We start from the raw sequence: 26547 nt of genomic DNA, 5'->3' as shown, positions 1-26547 counted from the left end.
AATGTTAGGAATTGTAGGAAAATGAACAAGATGAATGAAAATGGTAAGTAATGAGACATTACAAAGTTTTCAAGAAACAGCAATAATATTAGTATTAGGTGTTAACTTGCATTTATATGACTTTTTTTTTTTATAATGATTTTTTATTATATTATGTTAGTCACCATACAGTACATCCCCGGTTTTCGATGTAAGGCTCGATGATTCATTAGTTGTGTATAACACCCAGTGCACCATGCAATATGTGCCCTCCTTACTACCCATCACCGGGCCTATCCCATTCCCCCACCCCCCTCCCTATATGACTTTTTAACATGCTCATATGAACTGAAAGATCATAGAGAAAGTATTTGGCCTAGGAACCGGCACATGATAAATGCTAATGGTGTACAAACCCTAAGGTGATCCCCAATGATCCCTCACCTCCGGTATTCCCACTTTTGTTAACTCTCCTCCCCTTGCATGCTGGTGGAACTTGTGACTTTGTTCTAACCAATAGAAAGTAGCAAAGGAAATGGGATATCACTGTTGGGATGGTGTGACATGACATAAGGCTTGGTTTTGCTAGCAGACACACTCCAGAGATCTCTTTGTTGGCTTGAGGAAGTGGCCATGTTGACGAATCCTATGTGCAAGCACCTTCTAGAAACTGCAAATAGCCTCTGGAGTTGAGGTTGACCTTTCGCTTCCAGCCTATAAACGTCTTTGGTCCTACAGAGGAAAGGAAATGAATTCTGCCAACAACCTGAGTGAGCCTGAAAGTGGATTCTTCTGCATTGAAGCCTGCAGAGGAGAACACAGCCTGCTCAACACCTTGACTGCAGTCTTGTCAGACCCAGAAGAGGACCTTGGTAAGCTGTGCCTACACTCTTGACTCATAGTTACTGTAGGATAATAAATGTGTTGTTTGAAGGCACTAAATTCATGGTAATTTGTTATACAGCAGAATAAAACTACTACGGTGCTCAACAAGTGTTAATGGGTTTGAATAAACGAGGTTAGGGCTACTATAGCCTTCTTTCCGACCATCCTCTTGGCTCTGGACTGTTTAGCCCCTGCCCCAGCTCATCGAGTTCGGTACAAGAAATTCTGATCGGTCTAGTCACCTGTCTCAGGATGATTTTTGATGTGCGATGTAGAGAGCTGTTGGTTTTTCTGTTCGACATCTATTTGCCCCTGATTTGGTAACAGCATCAACTTCTTTTGGGGAACTGTCTCTCCCCAACTTCCAGAGATAATATTCTGTACTCTGAATATAAGATGGGCACATGTACCAGGCCTGCTCACAAATTGGACCAAGTGAGGTCCCTGCATTTGGCCAATTCAAGTCTTGGTTTTATTTTATTTTTTATTTTTTAAAAGATTTTATTTATTTATTCATGAGAGACAGAGAGAGAGAGGCAGAGGCCGAATGAGAAGCAGGCTCCCCACTGCACAGGGAGCCCAATGCGGGGCTCAATCCCAGGACCCCGGGATCATGACCTGAGCTGAAGGCAACTGCTTAACCGACTGAGACACCCAGGTGCCTGATACATCCTATCTTATATTTCTTTTTTTTCCTTTTATTTATTTAAAGATTTTATTTATTTATTTGAGAGAGAGAGAGAGTGAGAGCACATGAGAGAGCATGAGAGAGCATGAGCAGGGGGGAGAGGGAGAAGCAGACCCTCCGCCGAGCAGGGAGCCTGACGTGGGACTTGATCCCAGGATCCCGGGATCACGACCCGAGCCGAAAGCAGAGACCCAGCCCACTGAGCCACCCAGGCACCCCTTAAGTTTATTTATTTAAGTAACCTGTACACCCCACATGGGACTTGAACTTACGACCCCGAGATCAAAAGTCGCATACTCCTCCAACTGAGCCAGCCGGATACCCCTGTCTTATATTTCTATTCACCCTAAGAAATACATGTGTGTGAGAATACATATACATATATGTAATATATGAACCTATATACATTTACGTACATATGACAGAGGGTCATACATTTCTCATACAGACCTAGAATTAAGTAATAAGATCCCTGTTCTTCATAATTTAACATACCATAATTCTATAGGTTTGAGATGGGCCTGGAAAAGTATGTTTGTTTCTTCTAAACCTAGCTTTCACCAACATGTTAGATTTAGGACAAAGTATACTTTTATGCCTTAGTCTGATTTCTACAAAGTGAGGAAAATAGAGTTTGCCTCTGACCTTTCTTTCTTTCTTTTTTTAAAGATTTTATTCTATTTTAAGATTTTATTTATTTATTTGACAGAGAGAGAAGAGCCAGAGAGAGAGCCAGAGAGAGAGCCAGAGTCGGGGCAGGGGTAGGGGGTGGAGGGAGAGGTAGTAGCGGGCTCCCCACTGAGCAGGGATACCAGGACTCTGGGATCATGACCTGAGCCAAAGACAGATGCTTAACCGACTGAGCCACCCAGGCACCCCTGCCTCTGACCTTTTAAAGAGAATTAAAATAAGGGCAGAGTGCAAAGTTACATGAGAAAATAGTCCTTGTGTAAAGTCAAGGTATGACTAATGGTCATTTTTTTTTTAATTTTAAGTAATCTCTACACCCAAAGTGGGGCTTGAACTCATGACCTCAAGATCAAGAGTTGTATACTCTATCGACTGCGCCAGCCAGGTGCCCTATAGTAGTAAAATTTTTATAGGTAATGTAGGTGGCTTTAAAAAGACTACTTTTCCTGAGGCGCCTGGCTGGCTCAGTCCATGGAACACGTGACTCTTGATCTCAGGGTTTTGAGTTCAAGCTCCACGTTTAAAAATCTTTAAAAACAATAAAAAGACCACTTTTCCTAATTATATCTAAATGTTGCTAGATGATTTCTTTGTGATAAGCAATTGAAGAGACCCCAAAATCTAGAGGATAAAGTGTTTGGCAGTCTGCAATGATTGTCTTGCTTACATCTGCCTTAATTAAGATCGTGTTGTCTTAAAAGTGACATGAAAACTCATACATACGTTGTAATGATTTATACTTTCAAAACATTTAATCGGAAGGAATTACCAAATACATGTGGGTTTTAGTCTCACTTGTGTAAAAATTATAAAACAAAATACAATTTTACAAATGGTCTTAAATAATAGGAAAATGCAGTGCCTAGCAAAACAACAAGAACAGAATTTTCTGTTTTATTTATCAGGAGTATGTTATTTCTTGAGTTCCTGCGAAGAGAAAACAAATTCACATCTCCATCCACACCCACTCACATAAATGTGTGCAAACACACTCGCTCTAGAGGTTTATAGCTTATTTTCTACCACATTCTTAAGGAAGACTGGTCATATATACAATTAAAAGAAGAGACAAAGTATAGGTTAAAATGATTATTTACGGTGTTTTGGGTCCTGTCATTAAGAGATACAAGGGATTGCTGGGTAACTTTAGTTAGTATTATTTTAATAGCAGAAAAGTAAATTAATTGTTCTAGGTTCTCGAACTATTATTTATAAACTTCAACGCATTTTCAAGAGAAACAATTCTATGTAGTTGTATATAGATAATTTAGCAATGAAAATGGATGTGTCTACTCCTCAGTAGCATGGGCAACTTTATCAAGTTCTAGTCACTCCTAGATGTGAAGCCTATGTATTTGATAGTATAACAACCCTTGCAAATCCTTGCCATTGCAACCCTGTAACCTCTGAAGAATTAACTCCCTAGCAAGTGACTTTTTAAAATTACTTATTCCACTCCCATAACAAAACATGACTGATAGCGATCGTTAACAACTAAAACCTACAAATTATGGTGAATGCTATGTAATAATTTAAAACGTTAAACCAAGTGATTATATTAAGGCCACCGGTTTATATTGAAATGTCCAATTTTATGAACTATTTCCAACTACAAAGAAATCCTATTTAATAAAAAGTGGGTCTAATATTCTGACTTCGGATAACCTAACGATCAGAAATTCTTTTTTTACATATAAGACGAGAAATGTACAACCTCTATCTGTACAAAAGATAGTTCAGCGGTTCTAGCTATGACACCCATAACACAGATTTTCTGAACCATTAAAATAAACAAAAAAAGTGCTCTCTTCTTTACTGCAAGGATATGGAGTCCAAGGTTCTTATCCAACTGGTAATGGTAAGTTACTTATCAAGCTGATGATGATCAAGTTCAGGTCCAAGATGCCAACGGAACTGCTGTGGTGTCGTATACACCTGCTTATTTTTTCTTTGCTCCTTGCAGTTTGTCATAAAGGGCTGAAGGAACATGTCTCTTTGGTTCGGGGAGAACGAACCATTCAAATAACAGGAATCTCCTAAACCACCATGGCGGGCTTAGTGCGATGGGAGCGACATAGACTTTTTAAATACTCGAAACCCTTTGGCAGGCCCAGGATATGGTGGTGGTGGGGAAACGCTGTGTTTTCTGGTCAGTGCCACTGCCTGCTCATAAGAAGGTAATCCTGTGTCCTCCACTGCAGGGGGTGATGGAGTCATGGCAGCCTCCTCAGGTCTTCTGAAAATGATGGAGGGAGTGTGCCTGCCCCCTCTCACATAGGTGGCTGAAGAACTAAACAGAGGGATAGCATTTAGGTCTAGAAAGGCAGCATTTTTAGGTTAAAATGGCAATATTAAAAAACCCAACTGACGATTTTGATAGAAGTTGAACCCAATTTATTTATTTATGTTATTTATTTTTTTATAAGATTTTTAAAAATTTATTTGAAAGAGAGAGAGATGGAGTGCACCAGCAGGGCAGAGGGAGAGGGAGAAGCTGACTCCTGGCGGAGCAGGGAGCCCGATGTGGGGCTCGATCCCAGGACCCCGGGATCATGACTTGAGCTGAAGACAGACGCTTAGCCGACTGAGCCGTGCAGGTGCCCTTGAACCCAATTTATTAATATAACAACAGTTTTATTTTACCCATAAACTCTGAAAGAGTCTTGGTATAGGGGAGAGATTGAGAGCTTTGGATTCAGACATGGATGTGAAACTGGATCCTCTCATTTCATAGCTATGTGGCCAAAGGCAAGTTATCTGTTTCCTTCGCAGTAAACTGGGGACAATAAGAGCTACCTCAGCAGAGTTGTCTTGTGTGGATTCAGAAAAATGTTGTATGTAAAGCAACTAAGCAGTGTCTGGAACGCTTATATAATAAGGACTCAAAACATGCTAATTCCCTTTTCTCCCACTCCTAAATGAGAACTTTCTCAAAAGATGGCATGAAACCAAATCCTTTCTTGTCGGAAGGCAGCATTATTCCAAGCCAAGGAGACTGATGTCACAGAGATAATCACGGCAGGTGATGCCTGTCTCTCTCCTCTGCTCCCCCTACAGTCCTGCTGCCTGGTCCATCCCTCCTAAATAGCACTTCTGCCTCGTCCCTCTTCTTTGCAAAAGTCTATCCTGCAGCCTACTTTCCGCTGAGTCAAGTTCAACTCCCATGCCTCCTTTTTAAAGCCTTCCTTATTCTGGCCTCACCTTATTTTTCACAGCTCTCTGCTCTTGCAAAATACTCTCTTTATACTCCTCTATATGTGCAATGAATTCTCTGTCTTGCCTCTGTGCTTGCTTTTTCAGATTATTGTCTTTTCCCCACTCCGTTGACCCAAGGCCAAAAATTAAAAAAAAAAAAAAATGGCCTAGTTCAAGTTCCACCATTTTCACAAAACTGTCAGCTACACCAGCCAATGAAAATTGAAATGCACTAGGGGTCTGGTGCCTTGAGCCTGTGTTGTCCCTTCTCACTATTGAATTATGAATTCTAATTTAAACATTAGTAAATCGATCTGTTTAGATTGTAAAGTTGGCTGTCTATGAAGTACTTATGCATAAATAAAGTTCCTAGAACTACTGCTAATTAAGATAATTAAAATTCATAGGTAATCCCCAACTTCTCGTCAATACTTACAATACTTTTCCTGACAAGAGACAGTTAAGCAGACTCAAAATACTGTACACTTTCCAAACTACGGCAGTCAATTTGCACCTCAGAACACCTCTTCCTTGGAGGTAATCATGAGATATGAAACTGGAGGAAAGGAGAGAGGGTGATTGAAGAGAGAGTGAAGTGAAGTGAAGTGAAGAAGATCCGTGTAAATCTAGGAACTGGATAGTCAGCCCAGCAATAGGTGGGGGTGACTGAGAGCATCCGTCACAGAGTTTACTTAGAGGGCTCGACACAATTCCTCCTCTGTCAGAAATCTGGAACAGGTTCCTGGTAGGCTAGTCACTTGCCACATTCATTAACTTAGGACGAAAAGTTCTATTTGTTTGCTTATAGGGAACAGGAGAGACAGATGTTTTAGTTGAACCAATAAACTCTTCCATGTTGACTTCCAAATGTGAGCTATAGGAACAATATCATAATTACATCAAAGTTGTTAAATAACCTACATGGTGATTTCTTACACACATCTTAAATGATTGATACTGGAAAGTATGCACCAATAATAATTCAAATAAACCCACAACATCATACTATGCCTATTTTCCTCCATAAAATATAAGAACTAAGAAATGAAAAGGTCTTGTCTCCTATTTCTTGGCATGTTTTGACAGAGGAATGAGACAAACTTTTCTGACAATGATCTTATTTTTTACTCTTTTCTTTCTCAAATATTTCCTCACACTTCCCCCACTTCCAGACTTGCAAAATACAGAAAGAGAACAAATAACTCTGCTAGAAGAATTTCTGGGGATAATAGATGAAAAGTACTTTAGTAAGTGTTCAAAAGTTAATCCCAAAATAAGAGAATGTCTTATAAACGTAGCGTTCAATGTCCCCTAAAATCAAAGGGTTGCTCTGAGAATCAAAGTAAGACAATAGGTGTAAAAATGATCTGTGATCTATACAGCATTATACTGTACCAACATTAAGTACAACTACTCTTAACTTTTAAAATAAGCGATATTCAGGGGCACCTGGGTGGCTCAGTCAGTTAAGCATCCCACTCTTGGTTTTGGCTCCGCTCATGATCTCAGGGGCGTGAGATCAACCCCTGTGTTTGGCTCTGTGCTCAGTGTGGAATCTGCTTAAGAGTCTCTCCCTCTCCCTCGCCCCCCCCATAAATAAATAAAATCGTAAAACAAAATAAAATAAGAGATATTCAGGGTTTTAATATTTTACAATAACATACACAGAAAACATATGTAATAATGGCACTAATTTGCTCCCTGTGCCTTTGAATTCTGCTTCTAACCTACGGCAGGCAAGAAGCTAGAAGGTTTCAGAATAAAAAGGCCTAAAGTAAGAAGATGTAGTGGTGCAGAAAAGTAGAAAAATGAAGCGAAGGGCAGAGAAGAGAGAAGAAAATACCATGCGTGAGGACACTGAATGATGACTGTGCTATCACGGGCCCTGAGCACCATTATTACACATGAGGGTACACATGGACTTTTCTGGAGAGACATTATGAATAAGGAGGAAAAGAAAGATAAAAGGAAAGAGGAGTCTCCAAAGACAAATTTTGCCTCGATCTTCATTAGTCTGAGAGTTTCCAGGACTTCCTCCCCCACTTGTAGAGAAAGCCACACTGAATAAAATTTTAGTCAAAAGTCCTAGAAAATGGAAAGGCCTTGCTCATTTCCTACCCGCTAAATAAGGGAAGTTAACAAAAGTCTCTCAGCTTAAAAGACGGTGGCTTAAGACAATTAGGCAAGTTCTTCCTTACTTTCTCTCATTTCTCAGATTTTTATAGGATTTACGAGGTCTGTGACAAACTCAATTGTCCATGCCCACAGGTCAGGTTAATGCTTCAGGGTGCTGTTCAAGAATTCCAGCTTGGGGACAGAATACAATTTATGTTGCCCCTGTCCTCTGCCCTCTTTTTGGCATGTCTTCTTTCTGCACCTTTGCTATGGGTACCCCTTAGGGTTCCGTCCTTCTCCCTCTGTCCTTTCATCACACTCAGACAACTTGCCTACTCTCATGTCTTCGGTTTGTTTTGTTTTTGTTTTTTGTAAGCAATCTTTACACCCAACGTGGGGTTCGAACTCATGACCCCGAGATCAAGAGTCGCATGCTCTACTGACTGAGCCAGCCGGGCGCCCCATGGTTTTAGTTTTAGCCTCCAATAGATGAATCCTAATTCCATGTCTGCTGCCCTAAACTCTTAATTTAGCATAAAGAAAAAAAATGCATAGTGGTAAAATATATATACCATAAAAATTGTCATTTTAACCATTTTTTTAAAAGATTTTATTTATTTATTTATTTGACAGAGAGAGACAGCCAGCGAGAGAGGGAACACAAGCAGGGGGAGTGGGAGAGGAAGAAGCAGGCTCCCAGCAGAGGAGCCTGATGTGGGGCTCGATCCCGGAATGCCGGGATCACGCCCTGAGCCGAATGCAGACGCTTAACGACTGAGCCACCCAGGCGCCCCCATTTTAACCATTTTTAAGTGTGCAGCCCAGTGGTATTAATTAAATTCACAATGTTGTGCCACCATCACCACTGTTTCCATAACCCTTTCGTCACCTGGTCACAATCATGATGAGCTTTTCCCAGAATTTGAAAGCGCAACGAGGACTATGTAAGCATCAATTTTGAATAGCCTGTTTAGCACCCGGTACTTTTTTTGAATAAGGTTATTTTTATACTTACTCATCTACACTTACTGAGAAGATAATAGAGATAATAGAGAATAACTTTTTATTTTAATGAGGATGTTGAGGTTCTATTGTCCAAACAATTATGGCTGTTATGAATTTTTATCGAGCTTTATTAATGGGCTATTATCTTTAAGTGGCAACCATTTTATTTCATTCATTTTTATTTAAAGTATCAATAAAAATGGTTGAATTTAAAAGCTAATCACACTGTTTCTATTTGGGTTACCACATGGCTAGATCTGCTAATGCTGTGACTTAGAGTAACCGATGGGACTTCTTAACCTCTGGAAACAATGTGGGGACACTGGTATCTACCTCCTGCTTAAGAAGAAAATATTAAAAAATCAAGCTGACACGTGTGAATCCTCTTGTATTCTTTCGAAGGATCTTAGAAATAGCATCATTTCATTGTCTATGTAAGTGTTAAATTAGGCAACCAAACCACGGTCCCAGACCAGAGGAGACTGGAGAGACAATGACAGCTAAATGCAATGTACTATCTCAACTGGGGCCTGGAGCAGAAGGAGGACACGAATGGCAAAATTGGTGAAATCTGAATAAGGCCTGGAGTTTAGTTAACAGTAACGTATCAGTGTGGGCTGGTTTGTTTTACAAACGTACTGTGGGAATGTGAGATGTTAACAATGAGGGAAACTGGGTGAAGGATGGGGACTCTCCGTGTGATCTTTGCAACTTTCCTGTATGTCTAAAATTATTCTAGAGGAAAATGTTTATTTAAAAAATAGGCAGCCATTTTTATCTATTTGAAAATAACAATATAGAATGTATAATAGTGAATTCAATATTTTTACTTGGTACTTACCTGGGATGTTGTTGCCTGTTACACTTGGTGATACAAAGATAGTAACCGAGTAATCCAAAAATAACCAAAAATACTCCAGCAGCAATTAATCCAGTCAGAAGGCCCATGACATCAACTTTCTCTCTGTTAGCATCTTAAGAGAAATCAATAAAATAACGTAGATATAACAACTGAAAAGCACTGCCTATGATTTCAATTAATTTAACACCGAATCTAATAATAATCTAATAATCTAATATCTAATAATCATAAAAATCTAATAATAATCTAATAATAATCTAATAATTAAGACTCTAATAATATTGATTTCTTTAAAAAGTCTTTGCGCTAGTGACAAAAATTTGTAAATGATACTTCTTAAAAGCCCTAGTTATAGTTTCATTTATTTTATTTTTTTTAAGATTTTATTTAGGGGCGCCTGGGTGGCTCAGTTGGTTAGGCATCTGCCTTCCACTCAGGTCATGATTCCAGGGTCCTGGGATCGAGCCCCACATCCAGCTCCCTGCTCTGTGGGGAGTCTGCTTCTCCCTCTCCCTCTGCCTGCTGCTCCCCCTGCTTGTGCTCTCTCTGTCAAATAAATAAATAAAATCTTCAAAAAAAAAGTTTTTATTTATTTATTTGAGGGAGAGAGTGAGAGAGAGCATGAGTGGGGGGAGGGGAGGAGAGGGGCCGGTGGGGGACAAGAGGGAGAAATAGACTCCCCTGCTGAGCAGGAAGCCCAATGTGGGGCTCCATCCCAGGGTCCTGGGATCATGACCTGAACCGAAAGCAGACACTTAACCCACTGAGCTCCCCAGGTGCCCCCAAATTTCATTTACCTTAAATAGGTCATATTAGGGGTGCCTGTGTGGCTCAGTCCTTAAGTGTCTGCCTTCAGCTCAGGTCATGATCCCGGCCCCCAGTCAGGTCCCCTGCTCAGCAGGAAATCTGCTTCTTCCTCTCCCACTCCCCCTGCTTGTGTTCCCTCTCTCTCTCTCTCTCAAATAAATAAATAAAATCTTAAAAAAAATAAAAAATAAATAGGTCATATTAAATGGATAGTATTCAAGACTAAATATATTCTGGGGTGCCTGGGTTGGCTTAGTCAGAAGGGCATGCAACTCTTGACCTCAGGGTCATAAATTCGAGCCCCATGATGGGGTAGAGATACTAAAAGAATAAACTTAAAAACAAAAACGACTACACATATTCTTTGTTCAACTAGGCGTATTCTGGTATTAAATACTCAGATAACTGTACTAAGCGACACTAGCATAGCAATGTAATAAAGTCTCCTCACAGCTGGGGCTCTACCTGATGGGAATGAAGGAAGATCTGGCAAAAAAAGATCTGACTAAAAAGCAGCTAGAGATGATAATACAGATAAAATAAAGATCTCCCCTCTATAGAACTTATTTAATTCTAACACCTTTAATTTATCTAGCAGCAGAAGTATTCCATTTATTTGTAATGGTAAAAAAGAGAAAAAAAATTAAAATACGTTACCACTTGGAACTAGTGGAGTCCTACTTTTATTCTGTGCAAGTCTTGACTTAGCTGAGTTGTTTAAAACAGCTTTAAGCCTATTATCTCATTTCCCTAGTATCTCACCAAACTTGATTTTCAGTGTGTAAAGATGAATGTGGCTTCCTCCGTCTTAGATAGCCCAGTGTATAATTGAGAAATCATCCCTGGATTTACAAGGCATGTATGTTGAGCAACAACCAAACTCAAACAATGAAACTAAAATGGATTATAATAGAGAGAGGGTGGGAAGAGCATTAAATTCCATCACTTCTTGCCTTACCTGATTTTGTGGTTGGTCCTTTGATGGAATATTCCTGCCAGAACGCCATCTGAGAGAAAGGTGAATTTTTCAAGATTATTTCATTGTTTTATTATCATTTCATGTGATCCCAATGACCCGGACTGGGGTGGTAAATTCTTGGCATGTGCCACAGCTAGAATACGAGGTTATTCAAGCTGGAGAGAGTGACTCACTTTAATTAAAGCATTGCCACCCACCACGGTTTCTCCTGACTCTGGAATTGGTCAGAGGACGACTGCCAGCTCTCTACTACTGTCCCCTGCCACTCTCCCTTCACCTGCTCAGAGTCCCTGCTCGGGCATGCGGTGAAATGATCACGTTAGTCCGTGACGGCACCAAAGGCGGAGGCTGAAGCCGTGGCCCCATTAGCAAGTTTGAAAAGGAGTCTGAATTTTTCTCTGCTCGGTGCACCCTCGGTGTGCTAGGAGATTGTACTGAAAGGGATTGACTTGGGAAAGACATCCCCGAGATTCTTTAAGTTTAGTGTCCTTTGAGAGAATGAGGCAGATTTTAAGGCAGATAAAATCATAAAATGTGTTTGCGAAAAAACAGAATAAAATTTCAGCAGGCACGACTACGAAGTACAGACTTCGTTTTCCTTCTCGAGCAGATGTGGCAGATATTAGCAGGGAATGAGAGGCTGGGCACAATTTGGGGAGAAAAAAAGAACTAAGTTCCATTAATGCCCACATTTGAAGGTTACCTAGAGTTCCTTGTTCTTACTGACCAAAGAGTAAAGTGGAACTCTTCAGGAAAGGGAAAAGGAGCTGTGAATATTTAATTTACAAAAGTAAAGAATTTGAGTCACTTAACATTCTTTAAGAAGATGCCAGATTATAACAGGAACTGTGCTGTTGGTTTTGTACTGTTCCAAGATTAATGGACAGGATTTAATTACATTTCAAAGGAGAACTGCTAGAAGTTTCTCCCTTAAATTACACAGATACACCAAACAAGAAGCTCCTGAATGCAGAGACTAAATATTTCGTATCCTCAGTCTCTGGCAGAGCACTTGGCACATAGTAGATTGTTAATAAATACAGTAATCAGAAAAGATAAGGTCACTGGTAGGAAAAATTGCTCTGAGTCTAGAATGATTGAAGCCTGAGTCCAAGAACTAACTCAAATAATATCCTAAAATGTAATTCACTCTACTTCATGATTGTTTTTAAATATAATAAACATCACACACACAAAATCACAACACAATTGATAATTTGCCAATTATTGTACATCTACTTAATTAAGTATAAAGCCAAGTCTAAATAGGTTAATTAGCATTTTAAGGAAGTAGAAAGGAACAACAGGTATAAAATCTCGATTTTATTTAAAGCATAAAACCTCTGGGGGCGCCTGGGTGGCACAGCGGTTAAGCACCTGCCTTGGGCTCAGGGCGTGATCCCGGCGTTATGGGATCGAGCCCCACATCAGGCTCCTCCACTATGAGCCTGCTTCTTCCTCTCCCACTCCCCCTGCTTGTGTTCCCTCTCTCGCTGGCTATCTCTGTTAAATAAATAAATAAAATCTTTAAAAAATAAAATAAAATAAAATAAAATAAAATAAAATAAAGCATAAAACCTCTGATGACTGAAAGTGCCATTTTCTCAAGTATGATTTAATCAATTTCCAGCCAATTAACACTGTCAACCAAATTACCGTTTTATCTTCATCCACAAAAATCTCTCTGGCCTCTTCATAGTTACAAAGTTCTTCTGTGCACTCTCTTTCTAGGTCACCGGGCGTGAAGAGCTCCAAATCAAATCTATTATATAGCAGGTGTCTATGTATGAAAAGGTTTGCTTCTTCTTTTGCTGTGAAGACTAATAAAGAAATAGAAAGATTTCAAAGGCTGATAAAAATAGGGCAGAACATTCCCATTTTAATTGTGGAAAAAGTGAATAATTCTTTTTATGTAAAATTAAAACAAACTTTTCTGTATGGTTTTAATTTTTTTTTAAAGATTTTATTTATTTGAGAGAGAGAAAGAGACGCAGAGCACAAGTGGGGGAGAGGCAGAGGGCGAAGCAGTCTCCTTGCTGGGCAGAAGCAGGCTGCTGGGCTCAATCCCAGGACCCCTGAGATCTTGACTTGAGCCGAAGGCAGCTGCTTAACTGACTGAGCCACCTGCATGATTTTAAATTCTAACAAAAAGAATGCCATTGGTAAAAATAATGTCTGTTAAATGTGAGATACAAATATTAGCATAAGCCCAGAAAATACTCGAGTTGGTTATGTCCAAAATTATTAGTATAAATGAAAATTATTTAAATATCACTTTTCCCTCCAGACAATTATATTTCCAGGAAATGACAGGTCAGACTCTTCTAAAGGGTTGGCTCTCTATTATCTTGACTGAGAAAAATGCGGCTGGTGTCACGGACAGAGTATTGGACTAAGAGTTAGAAGGCAGAGATTCTTGTTGAGATTTGGCCCAGCTAATGCCTGTTTATCTGGGATAAATCACTTACATCTCTGTGTTGCCATTTCCTCATTTGTAAAATTGGAAAATGAACTAAACAATTACCAAGTTCTCTTTATGTTTTAAAACTATTAATGGATAGATTTATGTTAAAAATTTTAGAGCAAGTTTATACTAAAAACTTATAAAATTTTAAACTTCTAAGTTAATAAAATTATAAGGGAATGATAAGGTTAATTAACAGACATTCAGCCCCTCCTAAGCAAGTCGCTGCCTCTCTCTCTCCATCCCCCAAATAGGTGCCTACAATGCTCTGTAAGACTCCCTCTACCTTCACTGGGAAGGTAAATGGTAAACATGATAGAGTTAAGCACAGGGTAACACAAAACCAAAATATCCCACCCTGGCAGTATTTTCAAAACCCACAAACTTTAAACTCATTCTGGTATCACACAAAGAACGCTTAAGAAATCTTGCTCCAGATCACATTACCAAGACTGGAATTCAGAAACTCTGAAAACTACATCAAATGCTTTCAAGAATTTGCTGTTTCACATCGCTAACCATTACTGTAAAGGAAGAGTATATTAAAGTGGGCAATTGAAAGACAGCTCAGGACTGATGAGAGAGCATGGCCTGAAAGACTAATTCTGATTTATGAATGTCCTCAGTTTGGCCATTTATTCTTAGCCCTGTGAGAACAGTCACACCTTGTCCAAGATATTTTTTTCCACTAGTCAATCACTTTTCCAAACAGCTCTGAATCTTATAGGGCGGTTTTGTTCAATACAGTAGCCCCTAGGCACATTCGGCTATTGAGCACTTGAACTATGGCTAGTCTGAATTGAGATGTGCTATAAATATAAAGTATACACTGGATTTGGAAGATTTAATTAAAAAGTAAAATATCTCAATGTTTCCTATTGCTTATATTTGGAAATGATATTTTGGATAGAATGGGTTAAGTTAAATACATAATAAAATATATATATAATTTTACCAATTCTTTTTACCTTTTTAAAGGATTTATTTATTTATTTTGAGAGAGAGAGAGAGAGCACGCACACGCACAGGGCAGAGGGAGATGGAGATTTAGTCTCAAGCAGACTCTGTGCTGAGTGTGAGCCCTGATGCAGGGCTTGATCCCATCACCCTATGATCAGGACCTGAGCTGAAACCAAGAGCTGGATGCTCAACCAATTGTACCACCCAGGTGCCCCTGTTTTTACTTTTTTCATGTGGCTATTAGAAAATCTTAAATTATGTATGCAGTTTACATTACATTTCTCTTGGCCTGCACTATTCCAGCATATACATTTCTATGTCATGAATAACCTATATGCGCTGTTTGAACCAAGGCGGAAGCTAGAATGCAATCACTGGTGATAGCTGTTTTAAGAACAGTGTGATGAACCAGTGGGATAAAATCTTTCCATTCCTTCTTCTCCCTTCTCTTCCTGCAGATTTTATACTACCGCCAAATGGAGACAAAATGAACAATTTTCCAAGTCACCGTCACCTCTCATTAGGATTCTCTTGCTCCCCTGCGGTCTGTTTTTAACATTGTGCTGTAGCTACACTGGCTTCCAACACACCTGCTTCTCTCCTGCCTTTGCACTGGCTGTGTCCCCTGAACAGAACTTTCTTCTTGCAGTTCGCTCTTCCACCTCCCTTAGGGTTTTGTTCAATGTTACCTTGAAACCTCATCCCCCTCCCACCTCTGGCGTTCCCTGTCCCTACTACACTTGGTTTCTCTCCATAGCACGCACCACCATCTGATGTGTCTTGCACCAAGTGGTGTGTTACCACTTACTCGTGACCGCTCCGTTCCCCTCGCTAGAAGGAAAAGTTCCACTAAAGTACGCATGTGGTGCCTGACACATGCGAGGTACTCAAAAAATGATTTACTAAATGAATGAATGAACTCACCTTTCAACATTGGGAAGAAACTCTTGGACCTAAATTCTACCAGTTAAAGCAATTCATAGGTACAGTCTGGTATTACTCAGCTTGTTGTAGGTTTAAAATGCTAAACCAGTGATGAAGTAACTCATGGCCTGCCTAACAGCTAAACTCACTACATGGAATCTGATTTCAGAATGGAGAAGTAGAAATCTGCTTCTGTATTGCTACTTCTCAGATAGGGCCAGATCTTGACATTTTATGGGGTAAGAAAGTAGCGCCAAATTGCTCATTGTCGGTCTTCCCTTCAAGTAGGTTATGTGAGTTATAAAAATATTCTGTGCCTTGCGGATGGGACTCAATAGAACTACTTTCAACTTGGAAATAAGAAAGAGAGAATCATAAACATTTTTATTGTTCCTGAAATGATACTTATGCCAGTAAAAGTCTTCACCCCTGAATTAAATGTGCCCTCCAGGGGCTGCTGTGTGTCACATCCCTGAGCGCGAAAGTGCTAATTTAGTCAGGGGTTGACTTTAGACCTTTGGCGCTTTATTAAATTTTTCCCTGTCTCCCTTTTGATCTTAGATGAAATATTGTCCTTTGTTACTGGGATCCTAAGTAACTCTGAATTTGTTTGTTATCCAAAGAAGCAAACCTTCTTGTTCTGGGAGCACCCTGAGCTTCCAGTGAGAATTCCTATTTGCCCTCTGGCCCCTGCTGGAGGATACACTGTCCTTAGTCCTTTTGTATTTGCCTCCTCAGGTTCTCTTCCCATTTCTATTTCTCCCATTTTAGGCCATCCCAAGAGGCCGTCTGTGCATTCCGCTATTTCAAACCCACCAACCCACATATTCCATTCTCTTCATCTCTCCTGACCCTCCATGTTTTCTAAATGAATTCCTTTTGAGTCATTTGAACTCCACCCTTGGGCTTTACCAGAGTTCAGCTGAAGGTCCCTTATTTTCCTAGTTACTTTTCATATCTCCGCTTACTGGCTTCTGTGCCATACAGCTCTCCGGGGACAGGGTTACTGCTACTGCTCTGCTCTTGAGTTCTCTGTTCCTACCTCTGTCACAGAGCTTATGGAGATGATCTCTTTACATCTCGCCCCCTCATCAGATGAAGAGGTCCTCTGCGGCACGGATTATCGTCTTTCATTGCTATACCTCCAGTACTTAGATTAGGGCCGGGCACATAGTATGTGTTAATAAAGTGATTACTAACTGAACAAATCAGCTTTTAAAACAAATAGGATTCCTCATTTAATTTCCCATAGATGTTTCCAGCCAGCTGCACTTAAGTATGATCTCTGAATTCCTTCCATAGTTTGTGATGTCCTTGAGAATGTCTTTTATGTCTGCATTATGTGAATCAATGAATATACTCCCCAGGATACTGGGGATCAGCATCTGGTCCCACTGAGTATGGACCTTCAACCTTATATATGCGTGGACTCCCATATATGGTGGAACTTGGGAGGTAACAAGAAGGATCTCCTTCCAAAATCTCTCCCTATTCTCATTAGTTAGCTTATCCAATTGCCTAGAATTCTGCCATCAGGGTTTGGTTCCTTTGGGTTAAGATATCCTATCTTAAAACACACACACACACACACACACACACACACACACACACACCCCTTCCTGGAAGGTTTAGTACACCAAGCTGTATTAATCATTAATAAGTTATCTAGGAGTATTAGTGTAACAGATCCTTCCCAAATGAAAATGAGCTGAGAGTAGATCTGATGAAAAGGATTAAGGGACAGGAATGTTGTGGGGATAGGGAAGCACAATGACTAGGGAGGGAGAAGGATGCTGAAGCCAAAGCCATTTTTTTTTCTTTGCTGGTTCTGGTTTCTAGGTTAGACTTTTGAAATGTGGACAGGAACCAGTCTATTTATGACCTGGAACCCACAAGGTATGAAATTCTAGGTTAGCAAGCCCCAAACCTAATCTTCCACAACTATCTGACTTTATCCAGATAACTAGACAATCTGATGTCAAAAAGGACCTCAGGGATCATTCCGCTCCCCACCCCCATCATTTTATAGAGGAAGAAATTCAAGCAGAAAGGGGTTAAGTAACTTGCCCCGGGGTCTCATAACAAGTCCAGACTAGATCCTGGACTCCCTGTCCATCTTTCCAGGAAAAACAAGTAATTATGCTCATTATAATTACCACATAGCCTCATCTAAAAAAACGGCACTCGCTGCTTTTCAGAAGTTGAAATAAGTTTTCCATTCAGTGAACCACAAACCAGGTCTTAAATATATATTTATCAAAAGTAACTCACAGAAATAAATTTGTATAAATTGTACCTAACATAACCACAACATTGCCAAATAGACCACAAACTAAACTAGAGGATATTTTAAGGCTTCTATGATTGATGGGGACATGTCCTTTCAAAGACTACACTTTCTCGTTTGAGGTCTGTAACACCTGGCTGGGGTTCCTGGGGGGGGGGGTGTTCTCGCACACGGGAGCCAGGCTTACCTTCTTCTCCAGCATGCCTGGACTCCTTCGGACTCCTTGTGCAATGAGGAAACGCGAAGGTAACTATGGGCACTTGGCTGAGTAGAACCAGAAGTGTAAACATAGTCCAGTAACTGTCAAACAAACTAAAACAAACAAAATAACAACAAAAAGTCAAAAAAGCCTCTGGCTCAGCACTTTGAGCTCCTGGGGGGACTGAGTCACCGACCTGCTGCGCTCCAAGCAGCCGCCCGACTGCGCCCGGCTCGCGGGTTTCGGTCTCCCGGCCCGAGCCGTGCCCGGAAAGCCCGAGAGTGCCTAGAGACAAATGCCGCGCCCCGGGACTCTGCGGACGACTGAGCAGACACCTGTCGCCGCGGGCGGCCCTCCGCCTTCGTTCCAATCGGGCCGGGTCCGCGGAGGTGGCCCCCCTCCGAGGAACCCCCCCCCGAGCCGAGCCGCGGGGCCCCGCACCTGCGGCTCCGGGCGCATGTTCCAGCAGCTCCCGGGCCGGAGCCCCGTCGTTGGGTAGTCCCCGCGGCCGCCAGACCCTCCGTCTCGGCGCCCCCCAAATTTCGGCGACAATCCCGGCCTCGCTGTGCGCGAGGCCGGGGTGGCTCCCGCGTTCGGGCGGAGGAAGCGCCGGGCTCGGCGGTGGGGCGCCTGGACCACGAGAGGACGCGCGCAGTAAGTTCCTGCCCTGATCCCGGGAGGCCGCGGCCCAAGGCTGTGGGAGAGGGCGGACGCGGCCACCTGGGGAGCACCTGGCCGCGCTCCTCCCCCCGGGGGCCGGCCTACCTGCGGCGGGCGGGAGGCTGGCAGGTGCTTCCAGAGCTGCCGCAGCTTCGGCCCTGAGCCTCGGGCGAGTCCCGCCGCCGGCAGCCAGTTCTGGCCCCGCCTTGGCGCGCGGGTGGCAGGTTTTGGACTCGTTTCTAGAGCCGGCGCTGCTTGAGAATTCACTCGGCATTTTCAGCTTTCGGTGCTAAGCAGAGCGCCCCCGGCTCTTCCCGCGGGCTTTTCGCTTTGGGTTTCCCTGGGCTAGGGGTCTGTCTTGTGGTTACCTCAGGTCAGCGGTTCTCAGAGGGTGGTTCGGGAGTGAGGACAAATACTCACCAGAGAAAAGACAATTAGGAAGAAGAAAGCGAAGTAACTTTAGAATGAATCGATTACATTGGTTCCCAAATTATGATCTGACAGGTCTTGGGCCGTCTCCAAGATCTTTGGAGGGGTTTGTCTCCTAGGTCAAAACTATTTCTACTAGGTAATAAGACATGATTTGCCTTTTTCGCTTTCATTGTCTCATGACTGTACAGTGGAAATTTCCAGAGACCATTTGACGTGAATGATGTCATCACTCTGCTAATAGAATGGGTATTCTTGTGTTTTCTAGTATGTTCTATGGTAGTAGGCTTAAGTATCAATATGTACATTTTTATAGAGATTGATAAAATCTTTATGTCTCAGTACTTCTGTAATTAGCTCTTTGATCATACCTGTCAGGAGACCTATAACCTCATTATTTTCAAATAAATAGTTATCTTGACATCTTGGACTTTTCCTTATGTGGAAACACAACAAAAAAGTACACTTTGTTGTCTTGATTTGAGATAATATTTTGAAAATATCTCAGTGTTAATATGTGATATGATAAATACCATTAGATAGAATTCAAATAAGTAAAGGCTCTTGAGGGCCTTGATAGCCTTAGAGTGTAAAGAGACCCCAAGAGCCAAGAGTTTGGGTATTGTTGCCTCAAGTAATGAAGGCCGCAGGCAGAGGACCTGTACCAGGTAACATTCACATCCTTCCTTGTCCAAATAACATGTTAACATTTTTTGAAACATTATTTAGAATTCCATGCTTTGACCAAAGTGGCTTGGCACTTGCTGGAAATCAGAGGAAACATTTTTTTCCCCTTCCTAGTTTTTTTTTAATAATAATTTTTATTTTGTTATGTTAGTCACCATACAGTATATCCTTAGTTTTTGATGTAATGTTCCATGATTCATTATTTGCATATAGCACCCAGTGCACCATGCAATATGTCCCCTCCTTAATACCCATCACCATCCTATCCCAGTCCCCCACCCCCTCCCCTCTGAAGCCCTCAGTTTGTTTCCGAGTCCACAGTCTCTCATGGTTCATTCTCCCTTCTGTTTACCCCCTCTTCATTCTTCCCTTCCTTCTCCTACCGATCTTCCTACTTCTTATGTTCCATAAATGAGTGAAACCATAAACTCATATTTTTTAACAGCATACATGACTTTTATTATTTTTTTATTTTTTTAATTTAAATTCAATTAATATATAATGTGTTATTAATTTCAGAGGGAGAGGTCAGTGATTCATCAGTCTTATGTAATGCCCAGTGCTCCTTACGTCACATGCCCTCCTTAATGTCCATCACCCAGTTACCCCAACCCCCCATCACCTTTCTCTCCAGCAACCCTCAGTTTGTTTCCTATGATTATGAGTCTCTTATGGTTTGTCTCCCTCTCTGATTTCATCTTGTTTTATTTTTTCCTCTCTTCCCCTATGATCAACGACTGAGCCACCCAGGTGCCCCTCCCCTTTCTAGTTTTTAATTCAGTTTCCACCGAATTCTTTTTTCTCCCCACAAAGGCTATAGCCTATTTTATTCTAATTATTTAGAATTAAATGAATTCTTCCTAAGTTTTCTGCAGAAATTTTGTCTTCATTGATTTCCTTCAAGATAGTGTTCTTTCTTTTCCCTTCTCCTAATCTTTTCCTCCTCGGTTTCCGTGTGTCCACCTTGTCTCTAACTCCTTTCTTTCTTTCTTTCCTTCCTTCTTTCTTTCTTTCTTTCTTTCTTTCTTTCTTTCTTTCTTTCTTTCTAAGACTTTATTTATTTGAGATATATATATATAGAGAGAGAGCACGAGCTGAGGGACAGAGGGAGAGGGAGAAGCAGGCTCCCCACTGAGCAGGGAGCCCTACGTGGGGCTCCATCCCAGGACCCTGGGATCATGACCTGAGCCAAAGCCAGACGCTTAACCTACCGAGCCACCCAGGTGCCCCTCTAACTTGTTTCTGTGATAGATCCTTCTTCTCTACAATCCTTTTGTTGTTTTTAAGCAATGGGATCAGAAGAAGAGACCAGAAATGATTTCTTGCGTTTGACATCCTAGAACAGGAAACATCTTTATTAGAGCACCCATTCTTCTGCTTATTCATTTATGTAGCCAAATTACATCACTAAGCCCTGTGGATGCAAAGATAAATACCATGGTTTCTGTTTTGGAGGAAAATTTAATCTAAATCTATATCTAAGAATGTGGGCCTCTAAAGTTCTCATAAGGGCAAGAACTGATTTATTCATCTTTGCATCTTCCATGGTACCCAGCAGAGCACCTTTTATGTTGTTCATGCTCAATACTTTTTTTTTTTTTTTGGATGGAAGCAATTTATTTTCATGTAGCAAAAGTGCTTCACGCTATATCGGGAGAGGCAAATGGTCAGATGCCTCATGCTGTGGAAAAAGCAGATGTGAACTTTGGTGACATCCTTGGTAGAATGCATCCACCCACATATCTGGATATTTGGACCAAAACAAATGAGGCTTTGTGCTCTCATCAAATATCAGAGTTTATAGTCTGAAAGGGGAGTCAGATACAGAAATGAAAGTGTTTCTCAGTGGTGAATTACATCCCTACATGTTTCCCTGTAATAATTGGACCCTAAAGAATATTATAGCATTTGACAGTATGCATACAAACTTCAGCCACTATAGAATTACAGAATATTTTGAGATTAGATAACAAAGAAAGAAAAGAGAATACCGGTAACAACATTGTCCACAACTGACGATTTCTTCTGTTACTTACTTTTTCTTATTTTGTGCCATTTGCTTTTAAAAGTCACAGTCTTCCTATGCTTTCATTCCAAAGAATTTTAAGCACTTTTAATCTGACCATCTGAGGAGTTGGGCCAGATATTATCATTCTCATTTTGCAAAGAGGGATACTGAAGCATGAAGAAGCAAAGGGTCTTGAAGAGTCATTGGCCAAGTCGTTGCCTGGCTCTTGACGCTTCCCGGTGGTTTTTTGAGTTATTAACAAGCAATGGAGGGCAGTAGATAAAGCATTATTTGATTTCAAAAGAAATAAGAAAAAAAAAAGTCAGAGCAATGAGATGAATGGGCTCGGATTAATGTGATAATGCATCTCCGAGTTTGAGCTTACACCCACCCATTTACCTGTGTGAACTCAAGAATGAAATGGAAACTCACTTGACTGTGTGGGCATGAGGGTTGACTCAAGGACTGTGACAGGAAATGTGAAGGTTGTGGCCATGAAGCTTTGCAATGTAAGGTCACATCCACATCCTTAAAGACACGCTGATGACTGTGTCATTAGCCTACTGGGAGCAGGAGCTGCAACTTTACTGAACTTGATGTTTCTGTGACATTTTAGCCTTGACATTTCAACAGCAATTGTTTGCTGTTTTAATTTGTCCCAGTAAAATCAGTAGGTGGAAAATGAAAGACTCCTCCTGTTCAAAGTTGATTATATATCCGAGTGCAGGTGTGTTCAGATTCAACAAATAGGCAAAGGGACTAAAGATTTAATTTTAAACATTTGCTTAAAACCCTCTAAAGGAACTTTGGACTACAGCTTGTATTTAACTCTATCATTTAAGAACAATGATTAATAACAAAATTAAATAAAAATCAAAAGCTGCGTGAAAGGTAATCCAATTTCATGGTCATCTGGTTCCACGTCATGCTGTGGGTAGTAAGAAGAGCTATATGTCATGCTTTAATAAACTAGTAATCCTTATAGTCGTAACAGGCCACATCCAAACTTGAATCAACGTGCTTCCAAGCTGCCCTCAGGGGCCTGTGACGGGGACCTGTGTCACAGTTGGTCACAAAACTCTCACTCTTTGTTCAGACTTCAGTATTTTTACAATTATAATTCCTTCACTCATCAGGCTCAGCTCATCATCATAATCTTACTTTCTGACTGATATACAATTTTTTTCTGCTTCTTTTTTTGTAAACCCATGTTCCGATAATCATGATAGATTGTTTCATACACAAAATTTTGTGACATCAGTTGCAAAACCATACTTTCCATGCACATATGTGCAGAGGGAGTTCAAACAAATCATGCATTTTTAGCAATACAATTGATAAAATTTAAGTATCTTTCATTTATTTTGCCCCCAAGAAGGATCAATAACACAGTACTCACGTTGCTGGTACTGATAAAGACACACATCGTATGGAGGGACTGTTAAGAAATCCAGAAACCAGGATCCCACATATCCTTCTTTGGTGATGGATTCTCCTTTGTTATTTTACGCACCACCCTGGCTTGAAGCTTTCAAATGAGAGTCCTCAATAACTGAGTTTTGACATATAAAATGTGGATTTTATTTTTATTTTATTTTTTTTAAAGATTCTATTCATTTACTTGTCAGAGAGAGAGAGAGAGAAGGAGCAGGGAAGCAGCAGGCAGAGGGAGGAAAAGGCTCCCTACTGAGCAAGGAGCCCAACAAGGAGATCATGACCTGAGCAGAAGGCAGATGCTTAACCGACTGAGCCACCCAGGCACCCCTAAAATGTGGATTTTAAAGTCTTATTTCATTTACCGATGTACACTAATGGCTTTAGTGAAGCTTATGGCTCTCCTTTATCCACCCTGACCACTGCCACTCTGACAGGTCCTTGAGAGCCAGGAACAAAATTCAGTAATCTCTGTATCTCACCTGACACATAGCAGGCTTTCCTGACTGCTCAGTGAATGAAAGAATGAATAAATTCATCCTTCCCTCACTTGATCACTTTGAACAAATCACTTCTCTGAACTCTCCCTGCCTCTTCTGAGACGTTGAGGGTTTGGCCTGAATGAACTCTAAGATTTCTTCTTATGCTAAAATCCTATGGTTCTTTGAACACCTTTAATAATAGAAGGGTAAAGGGGCATTTACTTAAGTAATTTTTTAAAATGATTTAATTTTTAAGTAATCTCCACACTCAACATGGGGCTCAAATCCACAACCCCGAGACCAAGAGTTGCACACTCCACCAGCTGAGCCAGCTATGCACCTATATTTAAGTAATTTTCTAATTATTCTTTCCCATTCTAAATAGTCTTGCATGACTGGCTTTTATATAATTTATGATACTTAAAAGGAGAGTAATCACGTTAAGCTATAAATTTTAGAATTTGGCTATATACCCAAATTGTGTATTTTATAATTTGTTCACCCATACTTATACAAAATGGGAAATTGATATAATTTTCTATATGGCAAAAGAGATACTAAACCATTTTTAGATTTACTTTTATTGGCCTCTCTACTCTGATAACTTGATTTATGCTTTTCATTTTTGTTATCAGGTGACATTGCTGCTGAATCTTTTTTCTATTATCAGAACTCCTGTTTTTATTTCTTTCCAACTTTACTATCTTTTTCTCAGATTTGTACTGAATTTATCGATAGTTTTATATTTCTACTGCAGTTTTCTCTATTATAGCTCTCCTACCACATCAGTATTTTTTTTTTCATTTTCCCCCCTCAGATTTTAGGATTTAAAAACATGGGGCACTTTGGTCTATCTTTCCTTTTTAAGGAGAACCATATTTTATTTTTTTGTTTTTTTGAGGCACATACTGTGCCTTTCATAAAAGTATCTATATAGTGTTGGACGCTGATTGCATACTGGATAAATTAAATTAATTATTAAGAATGTATTCATTTTTCAAACAAACAAAACCCCCCAAGTTCATAGATACAGAGAACAGATTGGTGGTTTGTAGAGAGAGGCAAGGGGTGGGAGGTGGCGTGAATGGGTAAAGGGAGTCAAAAAGTATAAACATCCCCATTGCATCATGGGAATGTTGTGTACAGCACAGTGACTATAGCGAATACGGTATTACATATTTGACATTTGCTAAGAGAGTAGGTCTTAGGAGTCCTCATCAAAAGAAAAAAGAATTTTTCGTAACTATGTATCCTGTTGGATGTTAACTAGACTTATTGTGGTGGTTATTTTACAATGTATACAAATATTGAATCATTATGTGATTAGTCTGAAACTAATATAATGTTGTGTGTCAATTATACCTCAGTAAAAAATTAAAAAAGAATTTATATGAGTTTTTATTGTGGTACATTTTTGCCATTCTCTTCTGTTTTTGTCTGTATGTTCCCATTTCCCATTCCCCAGTGATATCTTTTTCCTTTTCATTCTCTCTTATTTCTTATAAGTTGTTATTGTGGAAAAAATTGTTTTTCTCAAAATTTTCAACTCTGTTTCTAATTTTTTCCCCTCGCTAAGGAATTTCTGTAACTTTCTTAGGTTGAACCATATGAAATTGCCATTGTTTTGAATAAAAAATATGTTTGAATATCAGCAATTTCATGTGGTTCGACCTAACAGTTTTCCTCAGTGCCTAGCACAGTGTCTGGAAGATGCCCAATTAATATTTGTTGAAAGAAATAATAAATATATCCTCCTTTTCATCAGTTTCTCTGGGGGCCTAGATAACATTAGGCAGAGAGCTCTTTACCAATTGTGGACTCAGAAGTCTTTAATCATCTTACCAGATTTGCTTATTGCCTGATTTTATTAGTTCTTTTCATCAACATGCTAAAGATAAACTTGAAGATATGCTTGTGAGCAAGCATTTGGTTACCTGTATTCGTATTATTATAAACAAATTTGCATGAATGTTAGTAAGCATAAATTTATCTAGTATGCATCTGTTTATGAGCATTTGTGTGTGTGTTTATATGTGTGTGTGTGTGTGTGTGATTGGCACGTCAAAAAGCTGAAATATGTTAAAAGAGAAGTAGCATAAATTGAAAAAAGGTTAGGTTTCTTAAAATGCAATATTATTTCAGTCTCATCAGCAGTAACATGAAATGTCTGTTATTCCCAGAATGTTCACCTCTAATAATCCATCCCCTTCAATGGGCCTCTGAGAATTTATGCACACTGAAATACCAGCTGAGCCCTTGAGAGGAGACTTATTAATTAAAGAAACATTTTCGGCTTCCCGAGTTTCTGGATGACTAGAATTGTTAACACTGCCGATGAAGATTTTTACTTTAAGTTGCCTTTAATACTTCGGTGTGTTAACTCATAAGCTCGTCTTTTCTAACAGCTCAGATCTTTGTTCAATGATTCGACAAACAGATGCAGAAATTTTAAGAAGTTCGTCCAAAGAAATTTAGTAATTGAATCCAGGGGAGCATTGAAACTAGGATTTCTGGTTTCTACCCAGTAGGATTTCCACTTCACCCCACTGGTATTAGAATTTCCCTTAATCATCTAGCACTTCTGATTCACACCCTATGAATCATGAAGAGTTTCTTTTGTTCTTTTAGTCACAAAAAGGTGAAGTTCAAGATCTGACTCTGACATATGGCATCAACCTCTCATGCAATGAGGAGCATACTTTTTGTTTCTTTTTAAAAAACTAAATTTCCATACATTTAACAGCAAAGCAATGCCTAGCCTTTGTAAAACATCCACGTAATATAGAAGTTAATTAGTTAAAAGACACC

General features: G+C 40.1%; 1 protein-coding gene across 1 annotated transcript; it reads right to left on the bottom strand.

The window, feature by feature from the left end:
- Positions 1–3033: 3033 nt before the first annotated feature.
- PRRG4 (proline rich and Gla domain 4) lies at positions 3034–18148 on the bottom strand. Its single transcript, XM_008686837.2, has 5 exons — positions 18028–18148; positions 12862–13025; positions 11185–11233; positions 9399–9531; positions 3034–4532 (listed from the first exon to the last, which is right to left on the bottom strand). Exons 1-5 carry the CDS (start codon positions 18128–18130, stop codon positions 4298–4300), a joined length of 684 nt encoding a protein of 227 aa, XP_008685059.1. The 5' UTR covers positions 18131–18148; the 3' UTR covers positions 3034–4297.
- Positions 18149–26547: the final 8399 nt, after the last annotated feature.

The sequence above is a fragment of the Ursus maritimus genome, unplaced genomic scaffold, assembly GCF_017311325.1.
Source record: "Ursus maritimus isolate PB19 unplaced genomic scaffold, ASM1731132v1 scaffold_23, whole genome shotgun sequence".
Lineage (NCBI taxonomy): Eukaryota > Metazoa > Chordata > Mammalia > Carnivora > Ursidae > Ursus > Ursus maritimus.
This window is presented reverse-complemented; position numbering and strand designations above follow the sequence as displayed.

Coding starts and splice junctions, on each gene's coding strand:
- PRRG4 (XM_008686837.2), bottom strand. CDS start 18,130: ATGTTTACACTTCTGGTTCTACTCAGCCAAGTGCCCATAGTTACCTTC. Junction 11,234..12,861: donor TTGTGGATGAAGATAAAACG/GTAATTTGGTTG, acceptor CCTTTCTCTCAG/ATGGCGTTCTGGCAGGAATA. Junction 4,533..9,398: donor AACAGGCAACAACATCCCAG/GTAAGTACCAAG, acceptor CCCTCTGTTTAG/TTCTTCAGCCACCTATGTGA.